The sequence below is a fragment of the Mastigoproctus giganteus genome, chromosome 4 (genome assembly GCF_048544385.1).
Source record: "Mastigoproctus giganteus isolate SK-2022 chromosome 4, ASM4854438v1, whole genome shotgun sequence".
Lineage (NCBI taxonomy): Eukaryota > Metazoa > Arthropoda > Arachnida > Uropygi > Thelyphonidae > Mastigoproctus > Mastigoproctus giganteus.
Window position 1 is genome coordinate 111,325,829 of NC_143578.1, and position 25,621 is coordinate 111,351,449.

The 25,621-nt window shown below is 41.1% G+C and overlaps 1 protein-coding gene across 1 annotated transcript in view; it reads right to left on the bottom strand.

The window, feature by feature from the left end:
• The window catches only part of LOC150086992 (uncharacterized), a 99,941-nt gene extending 80,683 nt beyond the window's left edge, over nt 1–19,258 (bottom strand). The window contains exon 1 of the mRNA XM_090371732.1: nt 18,958–19,258. Within this exon, the coding sequence (XP_090227858.1) occupies nt 18,958–19,018 (61 nt within the window). The 5' untranslated portion in view covers nt 19,019–19,258. The remainder of the gene's footprint in view (nt 1–18,957) is intronic.
• Nucleotides 19,259–25,621: the final 6,363 nt, after the last annotated feature.

A 25,621-nucleotide genomic window follows, 5' to 3' on the forward strand; every position in this document is an offset into this window, starting at 1 on the left:
TTGACAGAATCAAATCCAGACCTCCCCAAACGAGTAGTAGATGACGATGTATCGTACCCACTAAGCTGCCACGGAGGACCACAAACGTTCATTCTTAATTTTATGGAAACAGACAGTGAACGTAACAACAAATGAGGCTACTTAAGTAACAAGGAGGAGCAAAGCCTATGGTTTAAAATTAAGATCTTCAAAGGTTTCAGGATAGATTAAATCCTTAATTCTCGTATTTCGCGTCTATATTTTGTTAGTGGATTAAGAACGGGTTTTTTTTGTTTGCCACGTTCCATTTATTTAAAAGGGGCAATCACCTTTGTTGAGCGAAAGTTAAGCATTTTGTTTCATTAGTTTCGCTTGACTTCCATGGATAACTTGTAGCCTACAGCTAAAAGTGCAATTGTTATATCAAAAATTAACTACTACGCACACCTCCCCACAGCATGTTTAGTATTTAATGTCCTTATCAATCTTGAAAAGTTGGTTTTTTGTAACCGTAATGATACTGAGCTCTCTTTCCGAATGTTCCCATTCCAGAGTACCCTTTCTAATAGCACTGCGAGTGAAGAAAAAACGGGACAAGTATCGCACGCATTACAATTATTATCTATGTGATGATTTTTAAGTACTTGAAGGTAATCTCTGGAAACCTGATTAAGTCGATTTCCTTTCTCAAAATTAACCCTAGAAAGCTGAAATTAGGGATAGGGGGGGAGAATAAATAGGTAATATCAGTTACCACCTAAAAAAATAAAATAAATACATAAATCAGTCTCCACTACCCACAGCTAGAGCAAACAATGCAGCCCAAAAAAAGCATAAAATCGAATTAAATACTGATGAAAAATTAATCAGTATGCAGTTGTGCTTTATACGCGTTTTTCGTGTTAACATTTATTCGACTGTTTATGCCGTTTGAAAAATAAAATTGTGACTGGAAAATCTATATTTATTTAAGCGACTGTTTTACTTAATTCGTTCTTTTGTATTAACAATATGGATCAACGAGAGTTAAATCACTCTTGTACTATTACTAACACATTATGGACAAATGCAAGTCAATAATTAGTTTTTTTTCCCACATTAAGTGTCTAGGACCCCTCGCCCATTATGGCACATTAACATGGAGCTGGTATTTGTAGTGTTTTGCTTAAACCAGTTCCTTAAGAAAATCGCACAATAAGAAACTGGCGTAAGTAAGGAATCGGATGGTGTATTGCTTGGGTTTGATACCGCAAAACTCCCAGTAGCGTGATGCTTCTGGAGAAGATACTTTAACACATCGGGGTGATAAATTTTCTATTTACACTCTGGAACAGTCCAATTGGATCTGGGGATTCAAGAGAGGCAATACAAGTTCATTAGCGGTTACGTCGGCTCGAGCCATGGTCAACTCAAAGGCGTGTGCTATTGTACCACTGAGTGTCCCAAATCGTGAAGGGTGGAAAGGGAATTATCGATCACTTAACCCACAAAGAAGGCAGAAAATAATTTAAAAATGTTCCCGATAATTATTTTCTCGGCAAAACAACAAGATCTCATAATTCTGTTTTCATTCACCAACCCGTATCACACATTCACTTTAGAACGCAATTGCTGATGTTCAAGGATTATTGTGGATTTTCTAAATATCGTATTCAAACGTTATATCTATTGACTTCTCCAGAGATATAAACTGTCCATCAAAAACACGGAAACCGCTGAAATAAAATGCTTGAATGTGGATCCAACATCCATCTGAAGTGGAAGAACCAAGTTCTCAGGAAACTTCATAAAGATTTCTTTTCTCTTGATTAGTCACACACACACACAAGCACTCCATCGTGAACGCAACAGCAAAGGGCTCTTTTCCCATTGTGTTCTTTTTATATAAGTCGAGGCTAATCAGATTCCAGAGCTCGAATTGCAACTTAACATACAGCTTAAACGCTGCAGACAAGATTTTATGAACCAAAGACTTCGGGATTAGGAACTCACAAAAAGTCCAATTCGTGGCGTTGCTTGTTTTCAAATAGTTTCTAGGAAACTCGAAACATGGAGTCAGTATATCATGTTTGTAATTGCATAAGTTATAAGGCTAGTGTGTCCTGCTGTCCTTCACGTAATCGACGAGATTCCCTGCTTGAACAAAATGCATAGCACATTTTGCTTTGTGCTGTGCAGACGGTAATTACACAAAGGGTAACTGCGAAAACTGTTTTCAACCTTTGTAGAAACAGTAGTTCCGGATTCCGTGACCAAGACCAATTATAAATGCTATAACCACCGTGAGTTGACAGGCTGCACCATGATTCGACAGAGATCGAGTGTTGTCTCAACGTTGTTCGTGACACAAAATGAAACGAGAGAACGCCTCAAACCAACTTTAGTGGCGACAAAACTTCAAGTTTATTCTATTCTTCAACAGAACAGGGTTAAAACAAACTCCTGAGCAAAATGATTTGCAATATTCAAATGAACAAATAAACATACAAATGTTATAAAAAAAAAAATTAAAATGTTTTCTTATAAATGACATTAAATCAAGTGGACAAAGTTTCAGCTTATTTATCGGATTCTGTGGAACGAGAAGATCAGACTAATTTTGGTGTTTGCGTAGCGTTTCATGGAGTTTAAAATTTTGACGATCCCTAATGAGGTTGGCCCACCTCCATCCTTCCAATTGCTCTCCTTTGCTGACAATCCTCCAGATGGTACTTACTTAGCATAGTACCGCCCTGTAAAAGGAAACCTGTCAGATAAGTTCTCTTTCCCAGCAGGACAGTACCGAAGCTCAAACAGTCTACCGAAGGTCATGGCAATCTATTTTAAGAAGAAAATAAAAACAATAACTTTCCGATAAATTTAATATAAGCCCTTAGCAATCAAATTTTAGTTAAATACAGCGTGTGTCCCCCTCCCCTAATTCTCATTGAGAGATATTAATACAAAAGTAACCCAAACATAAAATAAACACTCAGGAGTATCCCATAATATTAATACGCATAAGGCACGTTCAAATCCATAAAATTTTCAGGGCCATTGTCAAATGAGAGCTGTGGTATCAGATGCCATAAAACCCTTCTTGCTTATTGGCTACCTTTGAAACGGGATTCGTATCAGCTGTAGAAAGCTTCAAACGTCTTTAAGAAACCACTTCTTAAAATTATTTCACGCGTATTCCATAAAACGGAATGACGGACATTTTTCTTCCTTGCAGTCAGATACTTGTTTTCATCCTCTTCAAGAACTCACCCTAAAAATAAACCAGTTTTTACTTCTCTCTGTATGCGTGTCCTCTCCTCCAAAATGATGTACGAGTTTCCTCACTCCAATCAGCACAGCGTTCTGTAAATCCGAGGCTGCCCTACATTTTATGCGTGGAAGCTCACGACAGTAGTATGGTCGTGGCTTACTAACGTACTTTTAAGTGTTTACATTACAACATTGTAACCTTCCTGCATTGTGTGTAACCTTCAATCTGACTGTTCACATTGCAGACGGATTTCCGCTTGCTTGTTTTTTTACAGCGCCCGTTATTCCGGGACCAAAACTCCAGCCCTAAACTAACTAACGAGACAAAGGGCACACACAATTCGCACTTTCCATTGTCCCTTATTAAAAGGGACAGCCTGTAATAATATTTTAAAATAACGTAAGAATAAACAAATTATTTTGATCTGCTCAAATCAGGGTTGAATTGAAAGAAAGGGTTGAATATACGACCTGGATGGATCTGACAATTTTGCTGTGCCAATTCGTAAAGTTTCAGACCCCCCACATGGCACAGAACGTGCTAATATATTTTTTTTCCCGACCATGACTGATATATTTAATTGCTCTTATGGCCCAGTTATTCTAATCGTAATGCACCACTCGTGGTATCTGGTGCATACTGAAACTGATCAGAACTGCAATGCATGGCGAGCCGCTGTGCAAAAAAAGAATTGGTTAGGTGCACTCTGCTGACTGGAAACTATGACACCAACGATTACAGGAACGGCGACATCTATTAGTCAGGGAAAAGACCAGAATTTAGGCCAGTTCACGATAACAGTCTATCATGAATTTATTTCGATACTAAGAAACATCAGCAGTAACCGGAATAGTGTCCCGAACAAGAAGCTACCCAAGTGACGCCGATGGGAAAGGTGTTCTGTGCTAGTTGGTAACTGATCCACGAACTACAGAAGAAGAAAAAAACCATACGGGATGAAAAAAAATCATTCATTAATATCTTTTAAAACATTTCTTTGGCACAGGTCCCACACAGTGTAAGAGTGCGTGTTTCGAGAGCGATCCTCATGTTATTCAGGATGAAAAACCTGGAATAACTCACTGGGGTGAGCTAACCCCACTCCCTTCGCCTCAGATCGACTAACTGTAGCCTCGATTGGAGAGGCTGTAGTTGGCTAATCGCAGGCAGAGGGAGTAAACCCTCCCCCCCCCAAAAAAATCATTTCCGGTCCCAAAGCTATTCATGACCTTGTTTGTAAGCCATTTTTACAAAACTTCTTAACAAAAAAGACATTTGAAGGGAAAAGCCGCGAGTTGAATATTTAAGAATTACACCTTTCTGGCTAAAAACAAAGGACTATACGAAAGGTAGGGTAAAAACTAAACTACCTTCTTGGGGGTAAAAAGAGTAACTTATCTCACAATAGTTTGAATATGAGATACTTGAAGCAGAATTTCATCGTTATTTTGTGATCGATACTTGCATTTGAACCACTAGGCCACATCGGATGCAGATTCGTCCGTTGACGAATCCATCCGATGTGGATTCGTCCCAGAAGCCTGAATACTTAAATGTAGAATTTTCCACTTTAAAATCGCGAGCCAAGTTATCACGTATTACGGGACCGAGAATGTGAACTGTCATCTGTGGAGATGCGATCGTTCCTGATCTTCGAAGATTAAAATATAAAAAGGAAAAAAAAAAAAAGCTCATTTGTGCAGGGTACCTACTCACTTACACTTGACAGTGATTTCATAAAACTGTTGTTTGTTTACAAAATAACGAATCCAGCAGCTCATAAAGTAAATTTTAAAAACATAGGATGGTCACATATGATGTCATTCACCCGCAATTGAAGCACGGGTCATTGCACTGATTCATAATTAATATGCATTTCTGGGAACTACAGTATAAATATACTCAAATGGAAGGCATTTTAATAACAGAAAACTGTCTCGCTGACAATAACATTATCCTGCAGTCACTTGGTCATCAACGAGCGCCTTATCGCCGCTTGAAATTAACCTCTTTTCTTTCATCATTTCTTATCACATAAGAAATTATTCTAAGAATAGAAAAGATTAAGAGTGAAGTTCTCATAACAATTTTCTTCTCTTAAATACTGGAACCTTTAGAAAAATCCGGGGACCACTAGCGGTCCCAGGATTTTTGGAGACTCAGTAAGCTTTAATCAGCATGTAGCAGTTAAAAATAAATTCACTTTATTTTGATCATAAAGGAGAGAGGCTAAAGACCCTATAGGTCCCACCACTGCTATTACTGTATTCTAATTGAATTTAATTGTAAAATTTCATGTGATTCACTAACTCTATATAGAAAATTGTTTTACATATACAGAAATCAGCCAGTACTTAAATTTGGGGTAAAACAGACCCCTTAAAGTTAAATTAATTCTCCCTCTCCTGGGCATTGTAAGAGGAATATTTTTTATGAAAAAATGTACACAGAAAGGACAGAATTTATGGGATACCTCGTTCCTGGGCAACGCGACGCTGTCACCCCTCACGCTAGTGGACGAACCCACTGCTTGGCAGGTATATAGGCACAATGCATTCACGTAGACGGTAATTCGATGTCAGTATGGATAAACGTCGTGAGTTAACAGACTTTGAAAGAGGGATGATAGTGGGTGCCCGACGCATGAGTCACTCTGTCGCGGAGGTGGTACAGAAATTGCACTATCCCTTCGACAGTATCGAGAGTGTTCGGGAATACGCCATTTCCGGAATAACATCTCATCGTGAACAACGCTGTGTGTGTGTGTGTGTGTGTGTGTGTGTGTGGCCATGTGTTTTTGTAAAGGGCGACACCTAGAAGGTCTATTCAACTCCGCCACGTGTGTCTGTGAAGAGGAGAATCAATTGTAAAAGGGCCAGAAACGTGTTGGTGTAGGTTTGTGTGTATTATGCGTGTGTTCCGTTCTGGCCGCTTGGCTACCCAGAAGCATCAATCACCTGGACAGATGATTCTGGGTACTCGTCCACACCACGGGAAGGTGGGCCAGTCCCAGTTGTTTGTTTGTTATTTGGTTTTTAGGAGCATTAGCAACTAAGGACATATTGCTCCGGGATATGCGGTGGTCATTCCCTGACCTTTCCGCATCCTCCGTATTTGGTGGTGACGGGTTCGAACCCCGGTCTAATCAAGAAGAGTGTGCTACGCACTGCTGCTCCTTCCCACCTGGCTACGGAGGCGCCGCCAGTCCCAGTAAAGCAAGTACTGTCTCAAAAGAGACTCTGACCCACCTGGTATTGCAAGTAGATGGGCCAGATCCTCTGAGGGCCCATTCCAGAGGGCCAGACAAAATAGAGAAGAGGAAAAAAACCACCCGTGGTGCAGGTTATGAGAAAAAAAAAACACACTGGAGTGTGACTCCAAACAGAAAGCAAGAGGGTAAAAAAAAATTACACGAGAGAGAGAGAAAGAAAGGGAAAAATAAAATAAAAGAAAGAAAAAAATAAATAAAATAACATAGCTACACTTGAAGGGAAAAAAGATAAAATAAGGAAGGGGAGAGAGAGAGAGAGAGAGAGAGAGAGAGAGAGAGAGAGAGAGAGAGAGAGAGAGAGGCTTTTATCTAATCCACTTCAGGGCCTCAATGCCAGGGATATTAACCACTCTATATGATCTCCTCCTTCAAGCAAAGTTGTGAGGAGCAGATAAACGTTCAGGGGTTAAGAGTAACTGGTCTAATTGACTTTCAGATATTGGGATGGTGTTCACTAAACCTTGCCTTAAATCTTCATACAGAATACAATCAAAGAGTAGGTGCCTCCAGTTTTCCTTGGCTCTGCAGTAGCACGGGTCAGTCGTGCAGAGGATAGTTGGTGCAGTTTTTCATTAAGAGAGACATGTCCTGTAACCAAGAAGGAAGTCTCCATGGTGAGGGAAAGTCAGGATTGGACAGAAATAGAGGATGGAATCTTCTAGTAACCACCCCAACCTGGGATGTATCCCAACGGGTCTGCCAGATGTTCACTAACTTATTGTAGCATCTAGCTTTCTCAGCTTTTGGGTCGGTGTCAAGGAACTTAGTGGGGATGTTTTTTTTTTAATTCCAAATACTAGTCCTCTGTAGGCGGCATACAGATCCAGAGGAAGAGTTCCAGCTATCACCTGGATGGCTACTGTAGATACTGTTCTACAAACTCTAAGGGTTGCCAGTAGAGTTGTAAGGAACTCAATCTGTCTCTCATCTTGACCAAGCCAACTGGTGAAACCAGGTATAAATCGTTACATATGCAGGCGCGGCTGCATATGTAACGATCGGCAGGAAGACTGCTTTACAGTAGAGACGAAGCGTCCTCTTGGAAAGGCCCCAGTCATTCATGGATCTACGAATAATGGAGCCAGAAAGCTTCTTGACTTTTGATCTGAGATGGGTGAGGTGTGGCAGGAAGCCGAGTTTCTGGTTGATAACCACTCCGAGAATGGTAGCTTCAGTAACTGTGGGTAGCTGGATTCCAGAGATTTTAACCTGGGGTGGACGCCTGTGGTCTAGCTTGTGCTTAAAAGGTATCATTTTGGTCTTACTTGGATTAATCCGCAGTTTGTTCAAGGCTGCCCAGGAGGAGAGGTCGGATAGGACCAGATTGGTGTTATGTTCAATGGCACTTCTAGATTTTCCAGACACAACGATCGTAAGGTCATCGGCAAAGGCTACAACTTTGGTGTTCTCAAAGGAGCGGGAGAGCCAATCCTGTAGAACCATATTCTACACCACAGGCCCCAAAACCGACCCCTGGGGACATCCCCGAGAGACAGGCATGAAGACATGTTGATACTTGGATTTTAGGATAACAGTTCTTTCAGAGAAGTAGCTAAAGAAAATTTATATACACTGGTGTGCAAAACTTAAGGACCAACACTATTTCTAAAGGTTACAATCACAAAATCAAACGAAACAGCCTGTGCCGATTTGCATAACTGTGGCCGTTCAGTAGAAAGCTGGTGCACATGCAAAAATTTGAATCGTGATGAGAGAGCTCACATAAACAGATAAAAGCAGCAGTTATGTGCAAATTACTAAATGGTGAGCACGATTATTCTATTGGATTCATACAGTGCTACAGACAGCGAAATGGCCAGTTGACAACATCTGGATGACTTTACCCGGGGTCGAATAATTGGGAAGCTCGAGGAAGGTCGAAGTGCGAGGAGTGGCTGCACAGTTCGGTATCGCCTATAGCCTCGTCTCACGTGCGTGGTCAGTTTTCTGAAAGAACGACAGGTACAGCTGTTCGAAGGTCCAGTGGTGGGCGTCCACCACTAAAATAACGCCCAACGATGACCGCTATATACTCCTACAGGCCAAGAGGGGCCGACACCAGACAACGAGATCCATTGCAAATCAACTACACAGGACATCGCAGTTTACTGTGGCGACTCCACAAATGTGGACTGTTTGCCCGACGGCCAGTACGCTGTGTCCCTTTAACACCTGCCCATCGGAGACACCGTTTACAGTGGTGCATCGAACACAAGGACTGGACAGCAGTGCAATGTGGTAAGGTACTCTTTACTGATGAGAGTAGATTCAGTCTCAGCAGCGATTCTAGACGTCAGCTAATCTGGCGAGAGGTTGGCACATGAAATCACCCCGCAAATATCACTGAAAGGGATCGATATGGTGGTCTCGCCAATGCCTCGCCGTGTGACTGCTCTTATCCGGGCGAAAGGTGGGCCTACCCGTTATTAGGCAGGTATCCCATGATTTCTGTCCACTCAGTGTAATATTTATAGTTCAGTAAATATAAGTAATGAAAACAGGAATCTCTGGTAGTTGAACACCTTTTATAGCATTATAAATATGCATTCAAATTATTCGTTTGTCCCGCGCTAGGGGCAAATGAATAAAAGCCTGGAAGACGAGTGAACGGGCCTACGTTCAGAGGGTTGTTATTATTATTTTTCTTTTCTTGGGCGTAGTTCATTACGACGGTATATGTACTCTATAATATCACTGCCCTCTTTCGGCAGCAAGATTACTTAAAAACCACCAAAAATAACCAACTATAATTCTTTGTTTCTAAGAAAAATAAACAAGAATGTAAATTTTATTATTAAAATATAATCTGTTGTGATTAGCTTTTAAAGCAAACATCATGCTTCAAACAATGACCACCGCAATGCATGATGCCAACAGTATCGGCTGTTATGTAACGAATGGAATATAAATATTTTTAGAACTTTATATACAGATGGCTTTAATGCAACTGATGATTTGACAATTGTATTTAAATCAGCCATTCCTTTTTAAGCCTTTTTTGTACTCATAATCAGTAATTTTCGGTTAAAAACTTCATCGACCATATACATACAGGATTCCAGGATTTTCTAGCAGTGACCAGGGGAATCATTAAGCATGTCCATTAGCAGTAATAATACTAATACTTACTTTTAAAATCAGCTTTGTGAATATTCCCTTTTATTATCACATCTTCTGCTTTCTTCAGTTATTACAGCAGATTTTTATTATTAAAATCCGCTCTTTAATATCTAATTCAAACTGTTATGGTCGGTCAATTCAGTTTCTTATCGAGAATGGCATATAATTGAATTAGTGACTACCCCGGCATTTCTCGAACAATGACAGTTCGTTGTTGTGATGTCAAATCGGTTTATTATATTTCCCCGCAATGCACGACCAAGACCTTTTCATCTGCATGTTACTGCCATTGTTGTCAATCTTTAGCACGTGCTCATTGTTTGTGCCAGAGAATGAAATGGACAGTTTCCGACGCAATAACGAGGAAGAGTTCTACGCCATTACCCGTCACGTAGATCTATGACGGCTCGTGCATTTCGCGTCCTCGTTGTCATGGCAATGAAAGAATTAATCCGGTAGAGAGAGAGAGAACATCGGGAAAAGGCGGGCTGCGTTACGATAACGTTCATTGCACTCCACGATGGCAATGAACGTAACGAAATAAAAAAAAAATAAAATAATAAAAAAACCCTGCCGATAACAGATTGCACGCGTGCAAATGTCAGGCGACCCGTAGATGCGATAAGGTAGCCATTCTGTACGTGGGAGAAATGTGGAGGCACGTAACGGGAAGTCGGCGCAGTGCCTGTCCAATGTTGTTCGGGGTCAACACGTCGGACACGGGTTCAACCGGCGACAGAATTGGTGGCCGGAAAAGTTCGTTCAAGTGCGAGGGGCGCACTTCCTGTCTCTGCCCCTCCCATTAACCGGAAGAGGGATTGCAGCTCACCAACGTCCACTTATCTGCCAATTGCGATAGGAACGGCTATAAGTTTCCAGTTTAATTATTTGCAACTAATCGCGGGCAGCTAATTGTTGTCGTGTTTGCAGAAGAAAGACAAACGGAGGACGACGGGGGTAATTACACGTCTTATCGTTATGCGCTTCTTTCTCGTGCAATCTACGCAGAGATTCGAGTGCGCCCAACAACCCGAGCTCCACCAAAGGGCCTCGTACGAGTTCTTTCGCAGGCACGTGTGCCGGGTGAAACACGAACAACCAATTCGGTAGACCATCCTTACGGAAGAGTTAGTCCGGTTTCGATGCAAACTTACGACTGAAATGACGTCGCATTTCGGTACGATTGACAATTGCCCCCCCACCAAACTGACTTGTAATCCGTTTGATTGATTTTTTTCAATCCAGAAATGAGACGTCTTTTGGTTGCTTCCTCTCTCGCCCCTCTTTATACAAATAAATACATTTTCTGTTTATATTTCTGGATAGCCACACGTGGTCAGGTGTTTACCAGGCACCAGGGGTTCCCCCCCCCACCATCTCCGCGTTGTATACTCCGTTTATGTGTCACAGTACTCTGTGGAGGCTAGAGATTTAAAAGTGTCTGGGGAATGTCGTGTAATGTTATGTCCCGTTGTTCTTCTGACCATTTAGCCGTTGGGCCCTAGTGAGACCCATCGTTGCCCACACTTTGTCACGAGGAGGCAGGTCAGGCACCTAGCAGATTTTTTTTTGTAAGTACTCTGGCAGGCCCTGCTACCTAGTTTCCGAAGATTTCAATGGCAAGGGCCTATATATAAAGGGGGGAAAAATTGTGGTGAATTTACAGCCGAATTGGGGTATAGGTTTAAGTGAGAAGGGTTAAATTGTTAAGTTACTTTATGTTCAGTTTGAATGGCAGAGGCGAGACTGAAGGCTGAGGGAACAGAGAGAAGGGGACGACATGGAAGGCAATCCGTGAAGATCAGTGGAGATAGGCCATAACAAGGAGAAAAGGGGGGGGGAGACGGGAACCCGTCTCCTCTCCTCCTTCCAGGGGATGGGGATTTAAAGAAACCGAGTTAGGGCACCCGGTTTGGATAGCCAAACGGCAGAAGGTCAGGTTCAGGATGCGGTTCCCACCATCCCGGCTGAGAGGACTAGAAGGCCATTCCATATGTTGATATTTGTCGTCCTTCAGTTGTATTTCCATGTCTTCCATTTGCTAGTTTCGGTTTTGGTGGGGAATCTTGTACTACTACTCGGAGCATTGTGGTTAGTCATTTCCGGTCCATCAGACATGAGGCTGATTTGGAACGTATCCGTCATCAGTGTCGGGTCGCCATAGGCATCCTCCTCTTTGCCTTCTCTATTTAGTAGAGTCAAGTTTAGGTAAGTCACGTCCGGGCGTTCAGTCAGTAAGGATTTGTTGATAGGAGCACCATTCCTTTACTTAGGTACCTTGTTGCTCTTTTCTTGTTCGTTTGGTGCGGGTCTACGGTCTGCTTTGCTAATCTCCTGCGTTGCTATGCAGCGCGATCAATGTCCTCCTCCTCGTGAAAAGATCCTGCGCGAACTTACTGAATAAGTTCTTACTGATAGTAGAATATTTCTCTGGATGGTGTCAAGAATTCTTTTGTTAACGGCTGTAAATGCCTTGATAAACCATACCTGCGAGCCGTAGGTTATTGCCGGGATAAAAATTGCTTTGTAGTAGAGGGCCAGAGTTCTTTGTTTTAGCCCCCAGTCTTTTCTAGTGATTCTTGCAATCATGGCCGTGTATTTTCTGAGTTTCTCTTTCCGGTAGAGGAGACGTTGCTTGAAGGATAAGTTTGAGTGTAAAATGATTCCAAGATATTTAGTTGCGTGAAAACTTGATGGTTTCGCCCTCGATTTTAATCTGTGGGGGCCGACGAGTGTTTATTGTACCTTTTAATGGGATTGAGCCCGCCTTACCACATTCTTGATAATTTCTGGCTCCAGTATTAGTAATAGCCACGTGATGCAAGGAAGCCTATGGCTTATGCTGCACCAGCCAAGAAAAGAATAAATAAAATAAATAAATAAAATTAAAATAATAATAGGAAGAAAATTTTGTTTCTCATTTGCGCAGTTGCAGCTCGTCCATTGTAGACTGTGGTTCCATTCTCTGCGTAGTATATGCGTCGTTTGCCTGACAGATCGTCTGTTGATCAGGTGTCAGCATGCTCGGTGGTTCCCGTAGAATTGCATTCAGTTGTTGGTTGTTGAGTCCTCCCAAGTTGTTGTGCCTTGTGGAGTCTTGGTTGCCGTTTGAACCTCTCCCCTGGGGAGTTTGTTAGTAGTTATTTTATAAACCACTCCCCAGGGGTCTGTGTTCCTACAGTCATGGAGACTAGCCGTTCCCAGGGTGCCCTCTTGTTTTTCTTAATTCTGTCAGTGTAACTGTTCCTGGATTCCCTATAGCTGGCGTAGATTCTCCACCTCCGCGTGCGGCCAGGATCTAATAAATAATCTTTTATTAGATCCTGGTGAGCGATATCTAAGCACCCGCTGGAACTCTTTCCTTGGACTTCTCTTCTCAGCGCCTGGAGCTCCGGAGTTCACCAGAGTCGAGGGAATATAATAACATCGCCGTATTTAGCAGGCACGTGGGCCAGAACCACGGCCTACTGAAATGCGTGCAGTACTGCCTTCGTTCTTGACTGCTCTGCTACGGTGACCTTGCGTCGCATCTACTTTCCTGGGTACAGATAGTTTCAGCTTTTCATTCAGCTAGCAAAGAAAAAGAACAAGCGCCGTTTACCGAATTGTTTCATTCGCCAGACTAAGTCGCATTGCTCGCAGACATCGTATTAATGATGAATGCAGTGATCAAAAGACATCCCCTCTTTTTGCAGAGGGGATGTCTGCTGCACTAGAGCAGAAGCCACTCTTAACCTATCTGTTAATTGCAGGAATCCGTGTAAATCGACTTTGTTCACGCACTCTCAAAGAGTGCTTTTTGTTTTCTTGACACTTCGTGAGTGTGTGAGCTTTTCCTTTCACACACTAATTTGTTAATGCGGTGGCGCAGTTTATAATTATAAAGTTGTCATCGAAATAGAATGATGATTGATGACGTCAATCTCGACCTTCTGGAACATTGCAGTTGCTCGCACGTATAGTCACGTGTTTCAGTGGGAGGTATGTGTGGGGGAGGTGGATTCGTAGCTACAGCAAACAACAAATGAATGATAAAAGTCATGCAAGTCGTACGGTTTTTGAGTTGGTAAAACGTGCACGTTTTCCGAAGTTAAAACAACGTGACAACATTTTCATTATAATCCTACAGTAACAATCATATTGGAAGCAGAACGTTTTTAAAGAAAATCAACGTTAATTAAAATCTGTTTTGATATTACAGGTATGTACGAAGACATGGGAAGACGCCGTAATACAGTGATTACAACCAAAAGACTTATAAGCTAAAGCAACCAAGGCTATGACGCGTCAGTATAATCTGTCTGTAACTGTGCGTATTCTTCGGTCGGTTTGCGTAATAAAAACCACGCAACCCTCGCTTGAAACCGACTAACTTAACTTAGTTGTGAAAAACGCCAATAAATATTTCTGGAGTCACTAAAGGGATTCGAACTCAGGAACTTCCCACGCGGTGTGACAGGATGGTGATTATATCTAATGTTCTACCGTGAGGACTGACTGTCCATCACTACCGTTTTTCTCATTCCCGACTTACCCCAAACACAAACATTCCAAACTTCTCCCACTATCACCAACAACTCCTTTCACTTACTACTCAGGGCATCCCAGCAACTCCGAGACCCCAGTAAACAGTCATCGATGGTGGAACCAAGCGTGCCTCCGCGCAGATAGGGATCAGGAGGAGCTCGACCTTATGTCTGGCGCCCCGTGGCTGCTATACGCCTGTTGAGTCCGGCCAGCAACACAGCAAGTAACAGCTTGGGCTATACCCAGTACAGAGGACTCAGTGGCGAATGGGGGGAGCCCACAACAAAGATACTAGACATATCTGACAACTGTACATCGGATTTTTTTATTTATTAAAAACAATCGAATGTAGAGATGAGATAAATGCTTTAAGTGTGGAAGGATTTAGTGAAAAGTGTGGATAAAAAAGTTAATTCTCGTTTTCATTGCGAAATGCCTACCAGTCGGGTTGCATTTCTAAAACTGTTTCATCAGGTTCACGTTCTCTGGTGTTTCTTAACTCCCTCTCGACACCGTCCACGGATCTCCTGTCAGAACAACATGCTTTACAACGGCTTCCAATGTTTTAGCGTATGTCACAGAACACGTATAAAACCGCGAGGATTCTCATATTACTGTTCCGTGATATCTTAGTGGCAGGTAGACATTCCAAATATTCTTTCGGGCTTCGTTTCTCTCTACTCACCACGTAATTTCGCTTTATTTTACATCAACAGGTCACTATGAATACGCATCTGTTTTTCGGTAGCGAATGCCCTCAGAAGTTTATGATGGCCTCTTCCTAAAAACAAATGAGTCAGTGACCAAAGTCCGTATCTACTTCCGGATGTCCAACTATGCGCAGTCCACAATGGCTAGGTTTTTTCATTTTTTCCAAGGCTAGTCCGAAAGGATCCAGTTACTTTTGCGACGCACTGAGAATTAGTTTTTCTGAAATGCCACGCATTGTATTAAGCGTGATCGTGCATTTCTGCAATTTCGACAGCTGAACACGTTCGGTCCCAAGGTGCAACAATTCTCCCACGGTGTCTCAAATTCCCGATTTTTCCTCTTCATTTAATCGTCTTACGTTTCCATAGTGGAATGAAAATGTCCACTTATTCTCGCACATATCTGGCAACGCGCCAAGCGAGCTACCCTTCAAAATGGCAGCGTGGTTGCCTTTTGAGTCCTCTGATCGGCTTTATCTACTCGGTCAACAACGTCCCAAGGAGGAAGTAATTCGGATCATTTTTGAAACCAGGAAATGCCCGTCTTCAACATCCGTCACTGTCAAGTATGTCATTCGATGCGCCAATTTTGTCTTGAAACGTTTTGTTCCACATACTGTATGACTACCGTCTTCGAGGAGGGGCCGAAGTAAATATTTAGATTTCTTTATCGCGGCTATCGGACGTTCTATTATTACCGCGGGCTGACAGCAACTGGTCTTGGAATATCCTTCAAGAAATCGTTCGATCGCAAGTAGGTTACGAAGTAGACGAAGCCATAAAGGAAGGAGACCCGTGATTATTTTAAGGGGATTAATGGTTTTTGGAAGGGAAAGAATCGATCGTGGGAATCGCAGATGATTTTTCAGGTCTTACCGTGGGCGATGTGACATTTGTCCTACATCGAGCAGCTGTCTGTGGACAGTTGGGGGAGGGGAGCTGGCTACTGATTGCCGCCGCTCTGTCGTTATTAAATAATCCATAAAAGTATTCAATCGCGCACTGTTGAGTAAACTGCAATTATCTGTTAGGATTATAGGCCTATACTCAGCGTGTTAGGGAAGGTAATTTTGTATCTATTTTTTCTTTATGTTAAATAAAGTTTCACAGATGGAACGTGTATTTTTCCTGCCCGCCGTGACACAAGAAAAATATTACCGAAAACGTCTTAAGTTTTCAAGATAGAAAAAAAAAAAAAAAAAAAAAAAAAACTTACTTTTTATCAAGTTTTACATATTAAAAATATCCTTCACCGTTAATATACTTTGAGGTAAACTTGTATAAATCAATTATTCTGCAATGCCTTTGAATCCGCAACTTAAATAGCCGACCCATACAAATAACGAGCTCAAAGCAGAGGACTGACTCCTAACCGAAGAACCTCAAAATCGAGAAAGATATTTGTTGGCTTTCGTTTGGCCTTCAGTTGATCAGGAGAGTGAAATTTTATTTTTGTGGTGGAGCAAACTTTCTGCTAACGTCGTCTTTACTTATTTGCGAAGGGACGGCCAAAATAACTGGCAAAAAAAGTTCGACTATAATTCAAGATCAATTTAGCAAAGGGACCATAACCATCCCGCTCTTCTCCTGTGAATATTCCTAAAAAACCTGATTACGACGAAATCCGAACCCAGCTTCCCTTAACAGGCATTTCATACCCATTGATTTATTGCCCAATTCTTCATCTCGAGCACTGGCACAACTCTGAAACCAGTCCAAAGAAATACAAGCAGAACCAGGCTTAAATAATCAGGGCAGTTGCGCACACATTTTTAAAAGCTCTAAAAATAAGTTCGCGATCGGGTATCCTGGACCAACAGTAACTGCGTTCATCCAGAACCCTGCAGCTTTGAGGACCCAGAGTCACTCTGCCCTAAATCCGGCCATGCTTGTCCTCCCCTTCATATATTAGTGAACATCTTCATAGTTAGACTGTCGCTGGATAGACAGTCTCCATCCATATCTGTCAATCAACACTCTACAACGAAATCTTGCATAGTTTTTATTTTTGTTGCTCACCTATATAAAGCATTTGCGGACATTTCTATAAACTATTAATATTTGATTTTTCTTAAAATTGGAATGAAATAGTCAAATTAAGACACGATTAGCCATGCTGGATACCCGAAAATGCGGTTATATCCTTGTAATCTGTCATGTAAACTCTTGTGACCTTATGTGGCCATCCAGGAGTACAACCATTTAAATTTGAACAAAGAACTCGCCGAACCAGTGAGGTCTCGGTTCAAATTTGACAAATAGACTACAGCGTGACCGAAAATCGCACTAGTACCATCACGATACGGCAAATTACAACTCAAGTTTCGCCTGAAGTTCTATTATGGTGCTGGTAAAATCAAAGTCTCAGTATATACATAAAAAAGACAAAAGTACCTTGCATTATTCAGTTTATATAACTGTTTTCTGAATTTACCTAATGATAACGATTAAATGAATGTTTCCTCCTGAAATGCCCAGTATGGCACTAACATATATTTTAGAAACTCTGATTATATAAGAGAATGTCAGCGATATCAAATAAAGTGTTTTAACTGTTAGCCAACACCAGTATAAACACACACAAAAAGCTGCTTGCTCAAACACAAGATTACTTACCATTAATCACTGGTTTAACCATAAAACTCTACAAGATACCGGCGATCTCTGAGATCGTGAAATAAACGTTTCTTTGAGTACACTGTTGTCAATGGCAACGCGTTTCGTCAGTCCGGTAGTCTAAAAGCTTTTTGTCATTCATCTCTGGAATTTATCAAATATAGGAATCTGCTCAGAGTGAGGGTGGAGGGGTATAACGAGGAAGGTAATCATCTTCACAAATTTCAGTGTGATTTGCGAACTAAGGTCGGATTTAACTGCTAATAGATAAGAGGAGAAAAAGGCATTTTTTATGGAGAAATTCCATTCTCCAGTGCAGTTTGGGCGTTGAAGACATCTGAATGATCTATTTAACACAGTTTGACGTGGTCACAAAGAACTGTAGACCGGATCTGTGACACCAACAGGTCCATTAAGATCGGCCCTTGACAATTTGTCACGTCAGTTGGCCTGTTTCAAACTCCACAAGTGATTTTCTTACTCTTATCTATGCCAAGCAATTTAAGAAACTGGGAAAAAAGAAACAAAAAACCTTATCGATTACAGGACAATGTAGTCAATTACTTTTGTCAAAGAAGGCTCATATCAGTTCATTGAAAACATTCTATACAATAAAACGTCCCCGTATTAATAAAATTACGTACGATTTCATTTTTGGCATCATTTCAAATAGAGAGCAATTTAGTGAGGTAAAAGGCACTTTACCCAATGTTTCCTTATCCACTGTACTATCCCGTCGGGATAGAAGAAACCTTCAGAGCAGTAACATGGGTTAAGAGGACAGCTTAAAAGCTTCACTCCTGTAAAACAACGATATTTTTAAAGTGGGACATGCATGGATAACAAGCCTGAAAAAATAAAAGTTGGGAGTAAAAGGTTAAGGATCATCCCTTAGACAAAACTCCGCCGGGTTAGTCAGTCTTCTTAGCATAGGTGTGTGGATTTTATGCTCAAAACTGTGTTAATCATCCTCTAAATAATAAAACTTAGCGTGGAATACACGAAATTGACCACAATATGGACTTTTCAAGGCCTTATTTGCCTTGGTGGCACTTTTACCCCCAAAAAACTCCAACCCTATTAACTGTAGGGTTCCAGGCTCCGACCATTCCACTTAAAATCATATTTATCAGTTCTTCGTCATAAAAAAGATGCACTACTAGAACATTAGTATACCGGCAAAACTTTTAAGATTTCTCTAAATAAACTGTAGTTTACTTTTTATCCAAATTAAAATGATTAATTACTCTTTCTTGGTTAGCAGCCCGTTGTATCGTAGAATTTAATGACAATGAGCATCCCTACAATTCACCTAAGTAATAATCTTTGTTCTGTTCTTTCTTTATTGGACTATCGCCATATTTGTGGTTCCCAGTTAGTGCAACAAATATAGAGATGGAAGATAACTTCCGTTTCATATTAAATTTAGTGGCAAAATACTTGCTGCTAGTCCTTAGGATTATCAAAGGAAGTAGAGTTCCTACCTTGGGAAGTAACGAGCGAGATGAAAGTGACGAAAAGTCCAACCAGGTAAGAAATATCCATTTCGCACAGTTTTCGCTGTTCTTTTTTTTTTTCAAAATGGAATGAGTTGGTCGCAAAAGGTCTTAGAAACTCACATGGTACCACCAACCAAACTTAGTTCAGTCAGATAAGGGCAAGCAGCAACAAGTCAGATGGTTGCGGCGAAAACCCCCATTACAAGACACCCTCGGGTGGAGCATCCCACATCCAGTGGCCGAACAAACCGACTCAATGACACACAACGTTGAAAGAAACAAAATCCCTGCTGAACTTAACCGCAACTCATACATTACAGGCCAAGACATAACTAACGTTGAAACAGTTAGAAGATCTGACGTCTACCATTCGCAGGTGTCTGCCGGCGTTGCCATGACAACCGGAGAAGAACACACATGGCATGGACACGGACGCACACCTATATCAGAAAGTTATGGAGGATGACGCAGCCGTGGAATATGCGCAACACCTGTGTACAGCTGACGAATTCTTGTAATTAATGCCCGCAATTCGATCTAATGTTTGGAGGGGAAACGGCCATGCAGCGGATACGTGATTTGGGAATGTTATCCAGAAGTGGGTTTCGCGAGACTCTTACTCATAACCACTGTTAACGTTACGATATAAAACGAAAACTTCAGTTGGAGTTTAAGCTGCTATTCATACGGACGAATTTATTACATCACAGTTTAAAAGCCGACTATAAATTACTCCCTCTAATTACACAACTTTTGTTATGAATTCTAAAGAACCCAGTTAGTTCGCCAACAGCTATAATCCACATATAGCTTTGCAATGTTTTAAAGAAAAACTTCCAAATACGTGCTCTTGGTATTAACAAAGCAACAATATTGCGGTTTAATAGTAATTTCCTTTTCCACGCGTTGCCATGGTTTCATTAGACATGACGCCGACGTGGGCGTGTCAAAAATTAGCCCGCCTGTAACAAATACGAGATGGAAGTTATGATTAAACACAAAAGAATATTTAATCAATATAATTGGCTTTGATTTATACGAGAAAAATTTAAGGATTTTTGGACTTTTTTTTTTGTTTTTTTTTTTTTATGCAAACTGAGAGCAGAACTAAATGAATATACTTTTTATCTATTTTTTTTTTCTAATGAACACGGGCTTGCGAATATTTGCTAACTTGTGTGATTGAAGTTTTACTTTCGATGGAGATTCGATGAGTAGTGGCAGTCCAGTTTCTGTTTTCATCGCTATGAAATTGCAGTTGAGGGACGACTTAGTGGAATTTGAACCCCAAGAAATTGCTCTCTTCTACATACTTCGCAGTTAACCTGGTACGATGCCAATTTTACACGATGGCACGTGCTTGTTCCCCTGAAGTGCAATTCTTTTCCCCAATAATATTTCCCGTATAATAGAATCAAACTGTGACTTTATGCGGAATGATTGTATATTACTATGAATGTTTGAGTGGACCAGGAAGTGACAACTACACACATTGTCTGGTTTATTTTCTTTCGATTGCGGTTCTCATTTTCGCATTAATTCTCAAATAAGAAATGGTTTTGCTAATAGCAATAATCGATAAACCGATGTCAGCAATGTCGAGTCTTTTAGCTTCCTCACCACGAACTTCAAAGGAAGATTGAAGCAGAAATATCACCTGTCATCTGGTGACATTTCTCCAGCGGAAACGGAAGAGCCGTTCTTAAAAACGAAATAACATTATAAGTCAAACATAAGCCTTTCCATTCGTCTTCAAAAAGGTGAAGATCTGAAAAATAGATCAGCATGTGATAAAATTAACTACGACAATTGATCATTTCGGGAAATCGAGTCCGAAGGCCACATAAAGCTGACCGGGTGCCCGTTCTACGTTAGCGATTTGCATTAAATCAATTGCAGTTACCGGACTGAATCCAGACATGTCCTCATATTGAAGTCTTGGGAGTAGAAGGATTGCTACTGCCGTATTAAATCTAAATTACTTTGAGGGAAAGACTGCAAAAAGTTGATCCCGGATTAAAACAAAGAAACCGTGTTCTCCACCAGAACTCATTTATGACCTTTTGCCAGTTTCGTTTGCATATAATTTTGCAATCCTAACATCGCTGGTACCAGGGCTTACTACTTTCTGCCACGTAACCAGCAATACACACGTGCCGTATGATATCGCCCTCACGTGCAAGTAGCTAATATTTCTTTGCACTTTTTATGCGCTTAATTGGAAACGTCCTTCAGTAACAGCCAATCATCAGTCTGCTGTACTGATTTATTAATGAAGATGGACAGTTTTAGGTCATACAGACTAATTTTACCGTTCGTTTCTCGCTAGTGGAACACCTTCCTCGATTTTGGCGCACGAAGCACGCTTCCATTGCAGTAGAGTGGACCGCGAACACTACACGACTCCTGTATTTATCGAAATTACATTCATGCGCGATAGATTAAGCGATTAATCCAGAATACTTCCTCCTTCACAAGATCTTATCATAACCTGCTCAACTTTCTTGAAAGTTACTTCTGATTTCGTTGCTTATGAACCTTCGCCTTTATAAAATTCACAGAACCCTTAAATAATTCCTAATAATTATAGTTTTTCTATATCCAACGCACATGAGTACTCGGTATCCATGAATTTATAACTGGCTTTATTATTCCCTTCCTCTTTTCAGAATTTTCTAAAGGGGGTTGGGGGGAAAGGATAGTAAAGCAGTGTTCCGGGGAATCATCACGTACAGTGTCTTATGCAGGGCGACTCCAGAACTTTAGTTAAACTCCGCCGTGGTACACCGTGATAATACAGAACTCTGCAAAAGGCCAGAAAGGTGTGCAATGTTGTGTTTGTGCATTGTTTAAGCTGTTTCTGGACACGTAGTCATCAGGAAGGCGATCACCTGGAAAACCTGCCCAGTGTCCCTCTCACCTCAACAATCCCGTATGCCGGTCCTGAAACGGATAATATCCCTCACCCACTGGAGGTAGTGCAATACTGGTGCCAGCCATCCCGAAATAAAGTCTAAATCAATCAAGTAGGAATTGAGATTATGGTCCATGTCAGATCAGTCATTGCACGTGATTAGAAAGTATCAAATCAGAAAGCTATAATAATAGAATTAACAGGCAAATCTCAAAACTTTAGTTGATAATAGTGCTTTACAAATCACAATAATCGTTCGAAACATTGCATAAGTGCTTTTAGTCAAAGCTACAATTCCACTTGCAATTTATGAAGATTGTAGTTTATTGGTTGGTAAAGTAATCTTCCGTAATAAGAAGACATCATCAGCAAAGGCTAACGACGAATAACATTCATACTGCTTAAGAAGCCATTGACTGAAGATTAGGTTCCAGAAGAAGAGAATCATCATGCAGCATTCTCTTTAAAAGTAAAAAAAAAAAAAAAATCCGCATTTATACCATTAGGGGAGGGGTTATAGCCCATATCTGGGTCCGCCACTGTTTGCTTCCAGTGTTATTCGTCAGCATTTCTGCAACTGTCGGACACGGTTCATTCCGATGACAATTTATCACATTTATCGTCCTTGGAGAACGCTTTTACAAGCGCTGTGGGTCTAGATGATTGGCCAAGGGTAACTTCACGATCCAATACAGATACAGCATTGGCAGCACAATCTTCGCCTAGCAGACGATATTCCACACGCTTCAACACAGTGAAGATCCATCAAATAATGATTATATTCGTTCCTCTAATGACCACTGTAACCATTCCAACAGTTCTGATCACGCATTCCGCCTCCGCTCCACCCTGTAGAAAATAATAGGAATTTTATAAAAGTACTGTAATGGCACTTTTAGAAAATTCCTCTCACTTTTTTCCTGACCGCTGTAAAATAACAGCTCGCCTATGAAGTTGAATATCGACAGTGATGTTTTGAAATTTCATGACAGAGGGTGTGGTATGTTTCACTGTCGACCGTGTTGTTGGGATGCTGTTATCCCCACAGTAACAGCGCTCGAACTTAGGCTCTTTAGAAACGACTACGTTTATCCATGTAGTCAACTCAAAGTAATATATATATTTTTAATAGGATGGCATCACCCAATAGCATATATGAATACCATCGACAGCCAGACTAGAAAATATTAGTGTCAACTCGAAAGGGTAGAAATACAGGGAGACCTCGCTTTACGCTACCTGATTTTACGCTGTTTATTCTTGAACCAGTTTGAGAAACAGAAAATAGAGTGTGTACATACTTTATTGACATCGCGTGACGTAAAATCACTGCCTATAGGCGGTGGGATGTCGTTTAGTCAGCATGGGTTTGCCAAAGTGATAACCTGAGCTAGTTTTCAATGTTCATGAAACTGCTCTGAATTAGAAACGAACGCTATCACGCACTTTCACATCTCGAGAAGAGGTATGCGCCAGGAGTCAAAGCCAACAAAGATAGCCTCTATGCTAAGCGATAATGCTTTGAGAGATTTAAAACTAATTCGTTTTCTTATCTTTATAAGAAAACGGATTAGTATCTGAAGGAAAGAGTTTGGTAGCATTTTTATAAATTTGAAAAATATAGTCAGACCCCGCCTACAATTCCATATGGCTTTCTGCAGTACATCCTCGAAACTTCACATAAATTTGTTATTATTAAGGAATCCTTTATTGCGTGTTTCTCAGACAAACAAAAACTAAACTAAGGACAATATCTGTCCGTTAGTACCGAAACAAACATGGATGCAAATTCCCATTAGTAGAAGATACACCAATCATATAAAAATAAAAATTAGAAAATTATAAAGTGTCATCAGCGATAGCTAAGCAGTAAAATAAAAAAATTCTTTTTAAATTGAAGAAAAGTTAAAGAAACAGAAATGATCTCCTCGTCTGAGGTCCATCTACATCTTCGGGATCAATGCAATTACTTTGTCATTGGAAATCAATTAAAACACAAAAATGTACACGTACGAATTGACGTAATAAAAACGGTTCGAATTCAAACACAGGCAAAATCACTTGACTGAGGATCCCGTATTGACCGTATGAATGCCGCCGGTGACGAATCTGCATGAATGGGAGCCTCGGAGATATGCGACATTCCGTTACCAAATCTAGTTTCGGCAAGTGCTGTGGTATCGGCTGATATTTAAAACCATTTCGCTTCGATAGAGACGAAATCACTTTGTTCTTGACAGAGCCACGACAGCTGTTACAGGCCGATTTCACTTACATCCTCGTGTGCAAATGCTGTTTGAAGATCTCGAGCTGCTACAATCTTCCCATCGTTCTTGAACCCAAGCTGATCACATACGGAACAGGCTGAACCGAAATCATTATCCAGGAATGTACGTTTGAACTGCGTGTGCTTCGGTGTTTCTTAAAATCCTGTTGCTGCTCAAGCTGTGTATCACGTGTTGAACGATTTGATGGAGTACTTGTGGCAGTCGGTTTTGGCTTCTTCGGCTTCTTTGTTCAACTCCATCGCTCTCTGTAATTTCTTCCGCTGTCGAAATAGCTTAGATCTCTCCTTTGAGGTGAGTTTTAGGGGTCGCATTGCACGTAACGTGCTCTATACTCCTTACAACGCTTACTATTAGTCTTCGACAAGTTGAATTATAATTTTTTTCCGTTTTTTTATTTAATACGGTGGAGAATGACGAAAGAAATAGCATGACGCAATTAGTAGGGGTACTGATTGGGTCATGCGTCGCTCCTACCTGGTACGGAATGGTACAATGGTGGATGGGAAGAATCATTTCGTGTTGCATTTTCTTGGCGATTTTTGCCAATCCACGTGTACGCGTGCTATACGCCTCACTACAGTGTGGAAGAATATTTTCCACAGGCTAACAAAGGAAATGAATCAACTACACTGGGCATACACTGGTGGTCACCCTCCCAATTACTAACCGGGCCTAAACCTGCTTAACTTCGGTGATTGCACGAGAACCGGGACATTTAGTCTAGTGTGATAGTTGGCTGTTCACAGTGCTGAAATGCATTTACTTATGGCATAAGTCAAGAACATATTTCCGAAAAACCGATAAGCGCTTCAAGGTCACCAAAAAAGAAACGCGCTATCTATATTCCAAAATGCGCTAGTTCTTCACTAACGCATTTTGGAATACAGTACAGCGGGATTTCCCACCGGTTGTGCCAGATAAGCTGCCACCCGCATACAATAGCACTAAAACACTTCTCATTATGCCCTTGCGTTAAAAGAAAACAGTAGTTTATTGTAATGCTGGCCAGACTTATCAGTAACAGCGTACCGGACCGAAACAGAATTGGCAGGTTCTTTTGAATGCTTAACCTTCACCCGCCATGCCCATTTTTGTCCCCATTTCTTCAACGTCCTCCGTGATTCTTGGCGCTCCGTTATGTGCTCCCTCAGAGTTATCTAAAAACCAACCCTCTCACGTTTCGTGTTCCCATGACATTCTCTGATGGGAGGAGATCGGGTTGCCGTGACGTCATACGGAGGTCACGACAGAAACAATGCCCTTCGTCTTTTCACGAGTTCTGAATAGGTAATGAGAAAGAGTCAGACTCCATCCTATCTAGCCGGAAAATCAAAGAGTGATCACATGTCACCACACACGACATCGTTTCTATGGAGACATTGGAGCCCCTTATTGAAAATAAATAGGTCGCCGGAAAATCGCAGTCAAGACAAGCCACATTAAGAAA